This window comes from Mus musculus, chromosome 19 (assembly GCF_000001635.26).
Source record: "Mus musculus strain C57BL/6J chromosome 19, GRCm38.p6 C57BL/6J".
Classification (NCBI taxonomy): Eukaryota; Metazoa; Chordata; class Mammalia; order Rodentia; family Muridae; genus Mus; species Mus musculus.
Genome location: NC_000085.6, coordinates 24854922 through 24871814, shown reverse-complemented (window position 1 = coordinate 24871814; position 16893 = coordinate 24854922). Strand labels below are relative to the sequence as shown.

Here is a 16893-nt window from a genome sequence, read left to right as displayed (position 1 = left end):
TGTTTTGAGTTTTGTGGGGTGCCTTGATTGCAAAGAAGCAATGCTTCATTTCTTGCTCCAGATATAAGGCAGGATTCCCTAGGCTATCATTTCAGATGTCAGGAACCTTGAATGGAACAAACAAACAAACAAACTTTTCTCTACACAGGGTTTCTCCCCATTGTTTAGTAGAGCCTGGTCTAATATTTCCTCCTTAATATATCCTAGAATCCGTGTTTCTCTCAAGTGATGACAAACCAATCATACAGCCTTCCTGTCACTGTTGTCACAGGAAGATCTGCAGATCTTCGCGGACACGCGTCTGCTGCATTTCTTGGCTCCTCCTTTAGGTGGCGCTGTTTGACCATTTTCTCCACTGGTGCCTCAGTACTTGGGACCACATTCAGAAGAGGAGATTGACCCCCGTTGTTGATAAAACCCCACTTTCCCTTTCACAGGATGCTCTCTTTGCACGGAGTACAGCCAGCCGGTGCTCTTTCTGCATTGCAAGCCCGAGACATCTCTCTGTTGCAATAAAAATAAAGACTTCTGAATGACGTACTGCTGCCTGCTCTGTCGTTGCTCTGTCTGAGTCGCCGGGCAGCGGTGGCAGCCTTTAAAAACATAAGTGGATGGATGGTAAAGTGGGATGGGGTGGGGTGATGCGAGGAGATCTGCAAGTCACAGAATGTGGACTGATCGTTGCCATATAAAATAAGCTTGAAGAAGTAGCCTGAAACTGTGCAGGAAAACAGAAAAAGGAGAATTTGCTGTGGGGAGTTATCGGGAGAGGTCATTGTGGGCTGTTCCATGCACAATAACCATAGACTGCTTTTTAAATGTGTGTGTGTGTGTGTGTGTGTGTGTGTGTGTGCTTGCACAGTTCCATGCAGTTGTTCATATTTTCTTTTACAGTCAGAAAGTTGATTTATCTTCTCTTCTTATGGACTTCCTCCTAAAGTTGGAAGCCCCTTGAAAGCTCCCCTCCCCCGTTTATTTATTTATTTACTATTAACAACCATCTTTTGATTCTAGAGTATTAAAGGACAGTTGAACTTTGGGACTCTGGCTCTGGGTGGGGTTGGCAATGGAAGTACAGCATTTCTCAGGAGCTCACTGCTTGGGGACTTCACTCTTGACATTGTGATTCCTGCCCGGCATGGTGGCAGGTGTTGGCTGTTGTAGCCCTTGGAAAGCTAAAACAGAATTGATAGCCTAAGCTATAGTGACACCCAGTCTCAAACAGGACAACACAAAACTGACCCAAGTGTTAGCTTTTTACTTTTGCACTGTTTATTTCAAAGCAGTAGGCAACTTTGGGCTTGTTGTTAATTGTCTTTCATAGAAGATCAAGCTAAGGGGACAATGTAACTGACAAACTTGCTTCACCCACCCCTGGTGCCAGCGGCCAGCATCCCATGGCACTAGTAATGGGGTTGTACTGATTTGGCACCTACTGAGAGCATATTTGACCCATTATCTTTTCAGAATAAGATGCAATATCTCTTGTGTGGAATGATCTGGAAGGGGCCTGGTGCGCTCAGTTTCCTTCCAACACACGTTTGGTGAGATGAATTAGCCGTTTAAATCAGGAGATTCAGCAATTAGAGTCCATTTTTTTTTAACCCCAGAGAAGAGGAAGATATTTGCAGCTGTTTCAGAGAACGCTAAATCAGAGGCTGGTGGAACGTCGCTCTCCCTGAAGGCTTCCATTCCTCGGCAAGCAATCTGTGGGTTGCACATTGAACTGTGGGAGCATGAAGTGCTTGCTTCCGGGAAGACCTGGTGCCTCAGATGTTAGCCATTAGGTCCCAGATGTGAGATTTTTCAAGTTAAACCGAAGCAGCTCTGGTAGGAAGGCCCCTGTCTGATTATCCGTGCCTTCTGTCTCTGGATAGTCATCTCAGAAAAGCCAGATTTCGGCAGAAAAGTTGTTGTTGTTGAACATCGTGCAGCTGAAATCCTTTAAGAATAATAGAAAACACGGGGTAGGACTGGGTACATCGTGCACTTCAACACGATGTAGAGGCCACGGGCTTCCTAATAATAAGCCAAGATAAACAAAAATCCTCACGTGTGTTGAAAATATTACCTTCTCTTGTTAGATAGAGAGCTGAGCCCAGCCATATATCCTCTCCAGTGGTGACAGATTTTTCTGATTATGATTATAATATCAAAGTCATTAGTCTTACCTTTGGCTCAGGAACAGATATCGCTAATCATCAGTGCTTTCCAAGGTAAGGCCTCACTATCCTGGAGGCTTTCCCTCTACCCTGTCATTTTTTCTCCCCTCCTTTGAGTATAAATATCCTGTTGGCTCTCCAGATGGGCTCCAGGGAATGACACAGCATGTTTAGACATAGGTATGGTTTGGCTTGTAATTCCTGTGTGAACTATATACAAGTTTTCACTCCTCTGGATTCCCCTGGCCTCTGGGATGTTCATATCCAACAGTTGAGTACCATTACAGTAACCTGTAATGTTACTGAATTATTTAGTCAGTGGTGGTGTGGTGTGTGTGTGTGTGTGTGTGTGTGTGTGTGTAGAATGTCTAGAATTTCCTCTGTGTTTTCTTTATGGAACAAAATCATGCCACCCCTGGTTCTGGAGAGAAGGAGGCTCTGAGAGCACTGGCTGCTCTTCTAGAGAACTGCAGCTCAGTTCCCAGCATCCACTTTGTGGTTCACAACCCTCTTTAAGGATAGTCCTAGAGGGAGCTGATGCCTTTTTCTGGCTTCCTAGTGCACTGCACGAATGTGGTGCACAGGCATACATGTATGCAAATAAACACCCATAAAGCGGCCATACCATCAGCAGGGACAGCCATCTCATCCCATCATTTCCCCCCAACCCCCTTCAAGCAGACAGTTGGTTTCTGTGCTGCATCCTCCTGCAGTAGCTCGGGGCTCCCTCCCCCTCTCCTAGCTTTAGAATGGCATCACCCATAGTGAGGACACATTCTGAGGAGACATTCTCCCTGCCTCTGTGTCTCTAAAACCCAACACTCCTGCTGATAAGAACTCCAGGTGCCTGTCCTCGAGACCTTAGAGAAATAACAAGCTCAAGGGAGACCATGGGAAGAAGGTAAGCGGAGGTCAGGTCGCAGACAGTGCCTAGGGCCATAAAATTAGTCCCTGAACAGACTCCCATTAACCCCTTCTGCTTCAGTACTGTTCCACCCTCTGCTCCCCTTTTCTGTGAATATCCACACTATTTCTAACTGTACTGTATATAAACCCAATGTTTTCTGGACTCAGGGTCGCTTGCCAAGCATTCACGCAGTGATTTTTTTTTAAAACTTGAAACAATAAAAGACTCTTTTGGGAGTTGCAGTGGACGTCATAATTCTTGGGCTCATCTGGGTTTCTCTGTGGACTCAGGGCACAACAATCACTTTTCCTATATGAATGCCTTTCTGTCCCCTTTCTTTCTTTCTTTCTTTCTTTCTTTCTTTCTTTCTTTCTTTCTTTCTTTCTTTCTTTCCTCCTTCTCTCTCTCCTTCCCTCCCTCCCTCTCCTTCTCTCTTCCCTCTCCCTCCATCCCTTCCTCCTTCCCTCACTTCCTCCCTCCTCTCCCTCCCTTCTTCCTTCCTTTCCCCATTTTCCTTTCCTCCTCCTTCCCCCCATTTCTCTTCCCCTATTGCTCTGATGGGACCTTCCAGTATTTTGTCAGGTAAAAGTGGCAAGAGCAGGCATACTTCTCTTAATTAAATAAAGGGAAAACTTCCAACTCATCCCCATTGAATATGAGGTTACCTATGTGTTTTCCGTATCTTTTTGGTAAGGTATATTTCTTTTCTGCTTAATCTGTGGAGAGTTTTCATCACGGAGGGATGCTAAATCTTTTTTCTGCATGTGTCAAAGCATTCGTATGGTTTTCATCTTTTAGTTCATTGCTTTGTTTGTTGAGCCCCAGGCCTAAGCCCCGCTGGGTCCTGGTGACGTCTCTCGTGCTGTTGAACTTGAGCTGCGACTCTTTGGTTAGGAGTTTTCTCCTCTGTCCTGTCGTTTCCCCTCCTGTGAGTGCCCTCATTTGGCTTTGATGACAGCGTAATGCTGGACACTTTTTACAAGTCTGAGAAAGATTAGTTTAAATGTTTGGTGGAATTTAACCATGAAACTGTCAGGTCCCGGTCTTTTCTTAGATGGGAGGCATTGTGCTACTGAACCAATCTCCTCACCCATTATTGGTCTATTCAGGCATTTTATTTCTTAACAATTACGTCTTAGTAGGTTGGGGTTTTTTGTTTGTTTGTTTGTTTGTTTTAATTTTATGTGTATGGGTGCTTTGTCTGTACATCAACATGTGTAGCATATATATGCAGTGGTCCAGGAGGCCGGAAGAGGGCAGCAGGTTCCTTGGAACTCCAATGACAGATGGTTGTGAGCCTCCATCTGGGTGCTGGGAATCAAACCCTGGTGCTCTGGAAGAGCAGCCAATGCTCTTCTTAACTCCTGAGTCATCTCTCTGGTTCCCTTGGTAGGTTTTATGTCTCTAGGAATGCATAATCTCTTTTTTATGTCTAACCTGCGTGTGTGCATTGCATATGCTTTGGGGACATCGGATGAATATGGTAAGATAAGTAACTTAAGCCAGGCCACTTAGTTACCTTAGGCAGTACTGCGACTGTTGAGTCTCCTCTATGCTTCTTGCGCCGTTGCCTCTTCCAAGCAAGGCACTGTGATTTGGACATGAGTCCTCATTGCATCTAAAGGCAACCGTGGCAAACACAGTCCTGTTACACTCTCTGTGACTGCCACCAACACTGCACATGTGTGCCTGAGAAGCTACGCAGAGTATTCCGTTGTGCGTGTCTACATTTTTACGTAAATGGTCTCAGGTGCTACTTTTACAAACCGGTAAGGCATTTCCTGGTCTTTTGGGAAATTAAGCGGAACTGGGGTCATGAAATAGTGAGCACCCACTAGGGTTCTTTTGATTAAAAACAACAGAAAGGAGCTCTGCTGGTTCAAACCAGAGAGGGATTCAGCGAGACACACAGTAGGTCTTCCTGACCAGGAAAGACAGCTGCTCTGTGGACAAGAGCAGCAGGCAGCTAAGATTCAACCCTCTTGGCCTGGTCCTTGGCTTGGATAAACCACAGTGGCCCCGGTTTCTCCATGCCTGGATCCCAGTCTTTAAATTCCCGAGATAGTGAGAAAATCCAGTTAAGCCAGGAGGTCTTCCCCGAGTCCTCCCCTGCCCCTCGTATGGTCAGGAATGTAGGGTGATGTAGTAGAACTACTGGAATCAGGGCCTTTTCCAGTGAACTGGGGATATTGCAGAGGGGGGCCTGTGAGCTGGGCACCTGGGTAGGTGATGACTTCATGGGAACAGGGAACGGGAGATCGGGAGATGAGGAGAACACTTTCTTCTTGTTTTCTCATTTCTCTCTCTCTTTCTTTCTCTCTCTCTCTCTCTCTTTCTCTCTCTCTCTTTCTTTCTTTCTTTCTCTCTTTCTTTTTTAGAACAAAGGGGAAGTGTTACTATTTGGGAGTGCCAAATAGTCATTTGAATTTCAATTGGTTTGGGCTTCTGAATTCTGAGAAAAATTCAGTCGAGACTCAAAGAAAATGACTCCTTGCTTAGTAATATGACTCCTTAAAGTTTATGAGAGAAACTCAATAGCCAATATAGAGGATGTTCTGGAAGGCCTCCATTGAGTCCAGATCGCTGATAGGTGGAGATAAAGGCCAAGGACCACTTTGCTGGCAAGCAGAATGGGTATAGGAGAGACCCCCATAGCAACGGGTGACTAGCCCGAGGTCAGAACCTCTGCCCGCTGGACATCGGAGGAGGCGGAATGACCAACCGTGGTCACAAAGCTAGCCTGACTCTTTCCCTAAGCAAACCAGATACATTTAGGTTAAAGAAAGTGAAGCTGGTATCTTCTCCCTGTGGGGGCTGGGAGGGATAGCTGTTCTGCTGTAGGGTTTTCCTAGCAAAGCTTATATGAGCCCCTAAGTATGACCTCTTGCTTAGATAGGGGTTGGGTTGAAGCTGTGGTAGGGTGGGGTAGGAAGATGACTTCACACATAGTACCTAAATACATCCATGCACGTGTGAGATTTTAGATCTACATTCTTTTCTCCCCTCCCCGCTCTCCTGGCTTCAGGGAAACCCCGATGCATTTGGCCTACAGTAGTTATATATTCCTACTGAGTCACTGTCCACTGCTGAGCACACAGGGAATGCTAAAAACACGCTGCTGACGCACTGGCCCTGAGAACAGAGAAATGCCAAAAGTCCAGGCCAAGAGGAGGCAGAAAAGTAAGCAGAAAATGTCCCAGGGCCGTTCTCCACGGAAACCACGTTCCTTTTCTAGCCTCCCAGGACACTCCGGCTGGGGGACATTATATATATATGTATTTTTTCAAGCAACACCTAAAATATCACCTTTCACTAAACCTTCTTTCCCCCAACAAGTGATATAGCCTATGGGGATTCCAGTGGAACCCACATCTTCCTCTAGACCTTTACAACGAGGACACAGCATGATAAGAACTAGAAAGCCGAGCTCCATACATGCACCTTGCAAATGCTGGCATGCTGCTCTCAGTGTGCTTATTACATACACTCCTGGCTTTATCTCTCCATCCACAACTACCCGTGCAGCCTGAATGAGCCAGTCAGGCTCAGATGTTCAGTTTCTGTGTCTTTTGAGCACACACACCTATCTCTTAGGGTTGGTGGTCTTATTTAAATAGTTGGTGCAGTGCCTGGCTTGCTGGTCTTAGTATTATAAAGTGAGTCTGATCACTGTTGCCATCATTATCATTACTTAGACATTATTACTAAAAGAATAGTGACTAACTCAATTGTTACATTGCTATAAGAGAGTCTTTTTAAAAAATTTTTAAAAAATTTTTTGTTAGATATTTTCTTTATTTACATTTCAAATGTTACCCCCTTTCCTAGTTTCCCCTCTGAAAATCCCCTATCCTCTCCCCCCTCCCCCTGCTCCCCAACCCACCTACTCCCAATTCCTGGCCTTGGCATTCCCCTATGCTGGGGCATAGAGCCTTCACAGGACCAAGGGCCTCTCCTCCCATTGATGACCGACTAGGTCATCCTCTGTACATATATAGCTAGAGCCATGAGTCCCTCCATGTGTTTTCTTTGATTGGTGGTTTAGTCCCAGGGAGCTTTGGGGGTATTGGTTAGTTCATATTGTTGTTCCTCTTATGGGGCTGCAAACCCCTTCAGCTCCTTGGGTCCTTTCTCTAGCTCCTTCTTGAGAGAAAGGGTCTTATTCTTTGTATCAAAGACTACTGATTTTGAGTGACCAAGTTTAACCTTTTAGCCTGGTATCAAGTACAATAATATAAATTAGAGAATTAATGGTAATGAAGAACAAGCATTTTTATTGACCCATATATGCTCTGTAAATAATAATGCATAAGAAGTTACCAGCTCAAAGTGTAAAAAGAAATTTTGGGTGTCAGCAAGATGGCTCAGCAGGTAAAGGTGCTTGCTGCCAAGACTGGATACCTAAGTTGGATCCCAGAACACACATGGTAGAAGAAGTGACTAGATTCTGGGAAGTTGACCTCTGACCTCCAAATGTACACTGTGGCCCACACACCTATGCACAAGAAAATACATAAACTCATAGGAATTTCTAAGAGAGATCCAGTTCTCTGGCAGTTTGATTTTGGAGGTAGCTACAAGATACCTAGACTTTTTAAGGGCCTGTCCATGAGTCTTTGGAGGCTAGCAGAAGTCAATGAGAAAAATTAACATAGGTGTTGATTTCCTATGCCTGTCTGCACTTGGCCCAATGTGAAAAGCATTTATTGTAAATTAATGGAGTTGTGAAAATTATGGCTTTGGGAAAGTAATTCAGTGATTCCCAAAGAGTGATTCCCTAAGGGCACTGATGTATTTCCCAGCGTCCTGGATAGAAACGTCAGAGACACGGAGTATGAACGTTCTAAAATTTCAGAAATAGTCTCATCAAAGTGCTTCATGTCCTGATCTAACGGAATCCGATCTTTTTCCAAACTGTTTCCAAGGGCTTCCAGTGAAGCCCTGCTTCCTGATCCTCCTGCCTCGGGCTGGGGTTATAAGCATGCAGAAACACACCTAGATTCTGTCAGCTCGACCTGCTGCCTTTCCTATAATCTGATAAGTTCCTAATTGGAATATGGATAAGATTAATATGTTAATGGTTCAAAAGAGAAGACAGAATGACGTCATTGGACGTGGCCCTGAGACATAAAGCAACCTGTGGAACACTCTTTGATCTGTGTTCATTGGTGTCTCAGATAAGGACCCCAAGGTTAAATAAGAGTTGGAATGCCAGAGTGAAGTTGAAGCAGGCTCTTTACCGCAGAGCCTCCAAGGTCTTCAATGCACGAACGTGCTCTATGGTCCTATAAGAATGGAATGGGGATGACGGCTTTCAACAGTTGCTTTATCCCAGGATCTCACTGGGGAAACACAGGTCTTGCTGAGTTTGGCGTATGCTTGGTGTAAAGATGGTGGTTGGTGCTGTCTCAGCAGCAAGGAGATACTGAAGAAGAAAGGCAACACAGGTGCTCCTGTTTCACACCAAGACTTCGGGGTGGTGCTAGTGACTCAGAGAAGGCAGAGAGGCATCCCTAGGTCAGAGAGCACCCCATTTCTCTTGACTCACCTTGTAAAGAAGCTGAGCTCAGCACAGGAGCATCCAGCCTGGAGACTAGGACTGGGTTCTTATCTCTGCCCACCTAGGACGGGGGATGAAGGACGTGCCAGCCTTGGTGCTTATGAAGCTGGCCTGCCTCCCTTTCCCTCCTTTCCCATTGCATTGAATCTTGGGAATTACTCTAGTCCCACACCTCCTGCGAAGCTTTCTCTGCTTTGTCCTCTGTCTCTCCACACACTGTAGATGGTTGGGTTCACAGCCGTGTGCCGAGCTCAGTCCCCACCCCCCCCTTTAATTCCCTCCCTTTTCACTCCTCTCTATATGAAGATTTTCCTGGTTTTGGATTTGAGGAGGATCAGAAAGAAAGGCTTCAGGCAAGGGGGCCAAGCACAGTAGGTGGCACCTCACCTTTGTTTCAGTTGGCTTCGTTCATTCATTCCTGGTGGACATTAAGTGCGTTTTAATCGCCTACCGAAAGTATTTTATCCAGAGTTCGGTAGCGTGGACAGATGCAGTGTGAGGGAAGCCGATTTCTAAGCAGATGTGTAGGAAGGACAAGCAGGAAAAGAATAAGAAAGTATGTGTTTGTTGCAGTTACAACAACAATGAAAACAAAACAAAACAAAACAAAACAAAACAAAACTCCCACCTGGAGAGATGCTACAAATGTAGATGCTGGGGTAGGTCCTGTGGACTAAAGGGGCCGACAGGGTATGATTCTGCACAACAAATGTTCCTGCTGAGTGTACACACACACACACACACACACACACACACACACACTCACACACACACTCACTGCCCAGCCTTCAGTTTCACCTCTGGCAGAGCCTAACAATTCTCAGCTCTCCTTTCCAGGGTTATTTTTGGCTAGGGCTGTTCTCTGATGGCAAAAGGTTTTAGCCCCCTCCCACCTCCCTCTCTGTCCTTACTAGGGAGAGAAACTTGCACTTGAGCTAAGCAGACTCAGGGTGTGGGGAGAGAGGGCTGTGGGCTAGGCCCCTGGCTAGCTCAGACTCCAGTGCCAGGCTGTCTTCTAGTGGAGAGTGGGCCTCTGGAGGAGCTGGAAGGCTGAGTCGGGGCACTGGACTCAAGAGTGTGGTGTGGCTGGGGACACAGGAGCTGGTCCTAGAGCTTGGCTTTGAGACACTCCCAAAGTCAGGCGAGCTGGGGAAAGGAATTGAGGACAGCTGGGCGATCCTCTGGAAAAGAGCTGGGCTGCAGAAAACTATCTGAAGGTGGAGGCAGACTCCACTCTGGGACGTTGAGGGGGACAATCCGAGAGTAGCGACGGGAGGGTGGAGAGGGGCGGGGAGGGCGCAAGGCGGAGCCGGGAGCAAGGCCAGACCGCGGGGGCCCGGGAGGGCGGCAGATCCCCGAGGCTCCCGCAGCCGCGGCAGGACCGGCCAGCGGCGCCATGGAGGGGAGCCCCATCCCAGTGCTGACGGTGCCCACGGCGCCCTATGAGGACCAGCGGCCGACCGGTGGCGGCGGGCTGCGACGGCCCACAGGGCTCTTCGAGGGCCAGCGCAACTACCTGCCCAACTTCATCCAGAGTGTGCTGTCGTCCATCGACCTGCGCGACCGTCAGGGTTGCACCATGGTGGTGGGCAGCGACGGCAGGTACTTCAGCAGGACGGCTACTGAGATCGTGGTGCAGATGGCTGCGGCCAATGGGGTGAGTGACTCTCACGCCCCGGTTTGCGGGGTCTCCACACCCTGGTCACCTCCCTGTGCTCTTTCCAGCTTCCCACCCGGGCGCACTGGCAGCCACTAGGCACAGTGGGACACTGGCCTTAGAGGAGCTGCTCTTCTCAAAGCCCCTGGGCTGGAAACTTAGGCTTCTCCGGCACCTGTTGTACTTTCTGCTGTATTCGTTCTGCATCCATTTTCCACTCCATCACAGCCTTGGGTGTCCCGTATTCCTCCAAGCGATTTATTGCCCACCTCCCTACACAGACTTTTTTCGAGTCTGCCAATATAATCTCACTCCGGTATTCTTTTATTCTATTTATTATTATTATTATTATTATTATTATTATTATTATTATTATTATTATTGCCGTAATCCTCTCTCTCCAAATCATAGCTGCCAAATTTTAACAATTATCTGCGTGGGCACACTCCAGTATTGAACCATGTGCTATTTGTCAAGACTGGGCCCCAACACTTCACTCTAGCCCAGTGGTCCTTTAGTGGTGACTTTGATTGGGACAGGAATGGTTTGGATGATTTTGGGGGCTTTGCAACCTTGGCTCTCAGTTCCCAGGAGGTCTCTAAAGGATGTAAGTGAGACTCGCAGCAGCATTCTTAACGCAATTCCTATCGCCCCTCCAAGATGCCTTCAGCATTGACCAGCCGGTCCTCTTCCTTCCCATCTGCATCCTCATTCTCTCTCCCTTCTAAGACCTCTGCAGTTTTTTTCTGCAACCTTGATTCTTAGACTTTGAGTTTCTTTCTGTCTGCTCCCTCTTCCCTACCCTACAGACAGAAGCACCCCCTTAAATGGTAAATCCATCCTGCTCTCCCCACCCCTGCTTAGCCCCAAATCTAGTTACCCAAACTTGTGACTAGCAAACTTTAGGGGGGGGTGGGTCTCTGAATTATCTGTAGGAAGTTTCCAAAAGTCATTTGAGCCTGGTGAACGCGATCAGATCCACACCCATGAAACTTTACCTGAGTGCAATCTCTTGCCGATGTCCATCTTTAAAAGTGAAAGCAGATAATTACCTGTCCTGTGGATTCTGGCCATTCCACCCCTCTCTCTCTGTTTTCATTTCTCCTTAGTGTTTCTTCATTAGGGCCGTCTATGCTTCATGTTCCCTACTGTGATTTTTCTCTTCTCAGCGTTTTAGGAATGGCATGGAGGAAAAGGTGTTTTGTGAGTTTTTTGTTATTGTTACTTTGTTTTTTAAGACCCCAAAAGCAATCACGGGAAATGGTCCCTGGAGTTTTAGAGCAGATTCCAGGCTGGTATTTATCTCTGGCTCTTCACCTGGGATTGATGAATGTTGGCTGGAGTTCTGTTGGTGAGAGATTGACAAATACTCTTTCCCTCTTGTCTGACAAAACTATTCCTGGGCATGATGGAGGATAATGAGCCCTGGGAGCGCTGTAACACCGCTCACCCTCCTCCACACTCCAGTTTGCCAGGCGGTGAGAGGAATGTAGCCTGCCCAGTATTTATTGTGGGTCAGAATAGTTATTGAAGATGACTGTTGATATTCATCTCAAGCAATGGCTTGGACCAGTCTCCTTTTCATTTTTTTTCTCACCTTCCGGGAGACCTGTTCTGGAGTGAATAGTCAGATGGTTGGCTCTAGAAAAAAAGTAGCTTGGCAGGACTAGAAAATAATGAGCAATATTGGTCCTTGTGTGATTGAAAATGGATGTGAACTCACTTGCCTTCTAACCTACAGGCTGCATGAGGCTGAGAGGGTTGATGGACCTGAGTTTCTAAAGCCTTTATAATAGATTCCTGACTGGACATTCATAACCAGGATACAAAAGTAGCAAGCTAGAATGTATTCCTCTCTGAACTGGAAAGTCTGATTATCAAGTGGCCTGCCATTCCTCTATCTGAAAAAACTTGGTTTTGATTGAAAAGTGACTGTGGTGGTTTGAATAAGAATGGCCCCCCATAGGCTAATACAGTTGAATACTTAGTCACCAGGGAGTAGAACTTTTTAAAAGGATTAGGAGGTGTGGCCTTATTGGAGGAATTGTGACCCTTAGGGGTGGGGGTGGGGTGGAGGTGGAGCTTTGAGGTTTCAAAGGCCCATGCCAGGCCCAGCCTCTCTCATCTGCTGCCTCTGGATCAGGATGTAGAGTTCTTACTACTTCTCCAGCGCCATGTCTGCCTGTGTACCTCCATGCTCCCGCCATGATGATAATGGACTCAGCCTCTGAAACTGTAAGCCAGCCCCCAGTTCAATCCTTTCTTTTATGAGAATGGCTGTGGCCATGATGTCTCTTCACAGCAATAGAATGCTGACTAAGATAATTAATTTTACAAGGAAGTTTTTTTTTTTTCTAAGATGTACTTGGTATTTGTTAATATAATTGCTGGAGGAGACAAGAATTATGAAATTTCTAAATGGTGAACATATTACATATATTTTACTAGTTTACAAACTTCAAGTTGACATATTTTACACTACTGTATAACTTGGAATTTGAACATTCTAGGACAAAATTAGGAGTATAGAGCCAGAAAGATGGCTCAGCAGGTAAAGTTCCTGCTTCCAGGCTTGATAATCTGAGTTTGGTTCCCAGAACTCATGTGGTAGGAGAGAACTGACTTTTGCAAGTTGTCCTCTGTCACATGTACATTGTGAGATGCATATATATATGTATGTATGCATGTGTATGCGCCCACATACATACACAATAAATAAGTGTAAAAAATTAAAAATTATGGTTGGAACAGTGCATGTCTGCACTCTTACAATACACACCACATCTGACACACATAAAGATAAATAAAATGAAGAATTTTATAATACATGAAAATTTATACCTTGCAGAAATGTCAAGACAGGATTTATTGACAGCCATAGTCTTGACTCTAAACATTTTATAATGTTTATGCCATTGTTTTGGGATTAAATGTTTTAAATTTTCTTAAGAGAAATAGCATTTGTCCATAAATTCTTCAGTATGGATCCCTTAATAAATAAGATTCTTCCCCTACGTAGTTATAACTCAACGGTTGGGTTCACTCAGTTGTTTTGAAATTCTTTTATGGGTGATTTACTCAAACCAAGTTCTCCTGATCAAGGAGTAAACATTGCATTCGGTAATGTTGGTTAAGTTTTAATCTGTACAACACTCTCCCGCTTGCCTGTCTGTGTGTGAGTCTGTCTGTGAAGGTGACTTGTCTGAGGAGAATCAGTGACTCTGTCTATGAAGGTGACTTGTCTGAGGAGAATCAGTGACTCTGTTTATGAAGGTGACTTGTCTGAGGAGAATCAGTGACTCTGTCTATGAAGGTGACTTGTCTGAGGAGAATCAGTGAATCTGTCTATGAAGGTGACTTGTCTGAGGAGAATCAGTGACTCTGTCTATGAAGGTGACTTGTCTGAGGAGAATCAGTGACTCTGTTTATGAAGGTGACTTGTCTGAGGAGAATCAGTGAATCTGTCTATGAAGGTGACTTGTCTGAGGAGAATCAGTGACTCTGTCTATGAAGGTGACTTGTCTGAGGAGAATCAGTGACTCTGTCTGTGAAGGTGACTTGTCTGAGGAGAATCAGTGACTCTGTCTGTGAAGGTGACTTGTCTGAGGAGAATCAGTGACTCTGTCTATGAAGGTGACTTGTCTGAGGAGAATCAGTGACTCTGTCTATGAAGGTGACTTGTCTGAGGAGAATCAGTGACTCTGTCTATGAAGGTGACTTGTCTGAGGAGAATCAGTGACTCTGTCTATGAAGGTGACTTGTCTGAGGAGAATCAGTGACTGTGTCTATGAAGGTGACTTGTCTGAGAATCAGTCCAGTTACCTTGCAGAATGTTTCTTCCAGGCTTTTCACATTTCCTTTAATGGCACCACTCAGCTCTTCATTCTACCCTGGTTTTCTTGTTGGAAATTAGTTCTGAAGACTTGGCTTAGCCCACTTGAGTTACTACTGTAACACAATGCCAGGGACTGGCTAGTGTATAAACCCCAGAACTCATTGCAAAGCAGCTCTAGAGGCTGCAGGCCCAAGGTCCAGGCTCTGGTTATTTTGGTGTCTGGTGAGGGCCCATTTTCTGGCTCACAGAATGGTGCTTTCTTACTGTAGCTTCACTAAGTGGGAGGGCCTAGCTAATTCTTCAGGACTTTAAATGTCAACCACAAGGACTCCATCCTCACCACCTAATCATTCCCAGAATGCCTTACCTCCAACCGTCACCTTAGGCTTTCAATGTATGAATTTTGTGGGACCGGAACATTCAGCCCGTTTGCAAAGTTCAGTGGATTCAGCTTTAACTTACTTTCTAGTGAGAGTATTTCAAAGCCTGATGTGGGGGGTACAAGCCTCTGATGCCAGCATTTGGGAGGCTGATGTCAACTTGGGCTACGAAGTGAGACTGTCTCAAGGAACCAAAACAAGAACAAACATAGTTAATTCAGTATATTCGTTTTTCCAGACATTCAGTTTTTCTTCTGCTCCATCCTCCCTGTCCTACAGCTGGAATCACCTTTTGGAATATCCACTTGGTCTCCTCACTGTCACCCCCTCATCCCAATTCAGAAACACATCAATCAGCACTCTGGGGGTCGGTCTCTGAACTACCTGTATCTTGTGAAACACCGCTGTGTGGTCTCAGCATTCCTGTGACAATAGAAGGACTTCGGAGTCCTGCTGGTCAGTGTTCCTATACCCCACCATGTCTTCCTTGGTTTTAGTCAGTTGTGGGCTCAACTTTATACTGTGTGCATATTTGGTTTCTTTTTTTTTTCCCAGAAAAAAATTAACAGGTTTATTTATAATTGTTATAAAGTCGAACTGTTGAGATGTGCTCACTAAAATATTTTGCTTGCACTAATGCTTTATCCTTTGCATTTATATTAAAAATTTGCATGCAAATGAAAATAAAGAAGCGGTCAGAACTTGATTCTATCCCCCATGTTTCCACTTGCAGTCATACATTTAGGTACCTTTTGACCCCATGGAAAAATATCTAGCATTTAGAACTACTGAGAACAGGAAGAAGAGGAAAACTTCTTTGAGAATGAAATGTTTCCCCTCACAGCGGACTCTTAAGCACCTTCTTCACCAATGCAGCGTGCTAGCTGGATATCTTTTGGCATAACTGTTGCACACTTGGCATAGAGAGCACACAGGTTGCTCTCTTCAAAATGAACAACCAGCTCTTGGCAAAGCACCAACAGCTGCACTCTGGATGCGCAGATCTGTCTTGAAGTCTTGAGCAATTTCTTGCACCAGACCCTGGAAGGGGAGCTTGCGAATCAGAAGTTCAGTGGACTTCTGATAGTGTCTGATGTCATGGCATGCCACAGTACCAGGGGCAGCCTGTTTTTTTATGAGCCATAGTATGGATACCTCCTTACCCTGCTTCTCCTTAGGCTGGAGCTCCGCAAGCAAGAGGGATTGCTGGCCTTAGACAGCAGTGGTGGCGTGGGCTGTGAACACAATTTGCAAGTTTGGTTTCTTACCAATATTTCCTTAGTGGCTTGAAATCCACTTCTGATCATCTCTTAAACTACTTCATTGGCGGCTTCAAAATAGTGTTTCTCTAATTCTCAAATTACATTAGATGGCATTCGTGTGTGTGTGTGTGTGTGTGTGTGTGTGTGTGTGTGTGTGTGTGTTTGTGTGTGTTGGCAGAGGCATGTATACCATACCATGTTTGGGGTCAGAAGACAATTTTTTGGAGTTGGTTCTCTCCTTCCACCAGGTGGATCCTGGGGATTAAATTCAGGTTCTCAGGCTTGGCAGCAGATATATTTACCTACTCAGGCATTTCCTCAGCCCCATGGCATGGGTGGTTTGAATGGGTTTGGCCCCAGACATTCATGAGTTTGAATACTTGGCCCACTGGAGGGGTAATAGTAGGAGGTATGGCCTCACTGGAGTAGGTGTGGCTTTGTTGGAGGAAGTGTGTTACTGTGAGAGTGAGCTTTGAGGTCTCCTATGCTCAAGCTCTGCCTAGTGTGGAATTCCAGTCTCCTCCTGGCTGCCTTCAGATCAAGATGTAGAACTTTGGGCTCCTCCAGCACCACGTCTGCTTGCACACTGCCATGTTTCCTGCCATGATGATACCTCTGAACCTGTAAGCCAGCCCCAGTTAACTGTTCGCCTTTATAAGAGTGGCCTTGGCTGTGGTGTCTCTTCACAGCAATGAATGCCAACTAAGACACCTTGCTTATCACGTGGGGGTGACCTCAGGTACTCATGTTTGCAATGGAAGCACTTTACCAACTGAGCTATCTCCCCAGTCTTTAGGGAGCCTTCTTTTAGAACCCTTACATGTCCTTACAATGGAGCTACTTAGTTATTCCTTCTGGAAAGGAGACACCCTGTTTCTTTCCTTCTTTTCACACTGCCAACTCTGGAGCAGGGGGCTGGGAAAATAGCCACCCCCACAACTGAAGTTTATGACAACTCAGTGTGTGTCGCTTTTGGTTTTTGGGAATGCACCAGGAAATCTTGGATTTTTATGCAGTCAATTTCACTGGATTAATAAATAAATATAAGAAGATACATTTTTTGCTTTCTACCCTCCACTCAGTACTGGGGAAGGAAGCCAGGCTTTGGGGGATGCTGGGCAAATGTTCTA

The 16893-nt window shown here is 45.7% G+C and overlaps 1 protein-coding gene and 1 long non-coding RNA gene across 2 annotated transcripts in view; both read left to right on the top strand.

Moving 5' to 3' along the window:
* The first annotated feature begins 9972 nt into the window (after nt 1-9972).
* The window catches only part of Pgm5 (phosphoglucomutase 5), a 183582-nt gene continuing 176661 nt past the window's right edge, over nt 9973-16893 (top strand). Inside the window, exon 1 of the mRNA NM_175013.2 lies at nt 9973-10286. Within this exon, the coding sequence (NP_778178.3) occupies nt 10026-10286 (261 nt within the window). The 5' untranslated portion in view covers nt 9973-10025. The remainder of the gene's footprint in view (nt 10287-16893) is intronic.
* On the top strand, nt 12969-16801 carry Gm52405. The gene is made up of 2 exons (XR_003952934.1): nt 12969-13479; nt 13640-16801. It is a non-coding gene; the product is annotated as a predicted gene, 52405 (long non-coding RNA).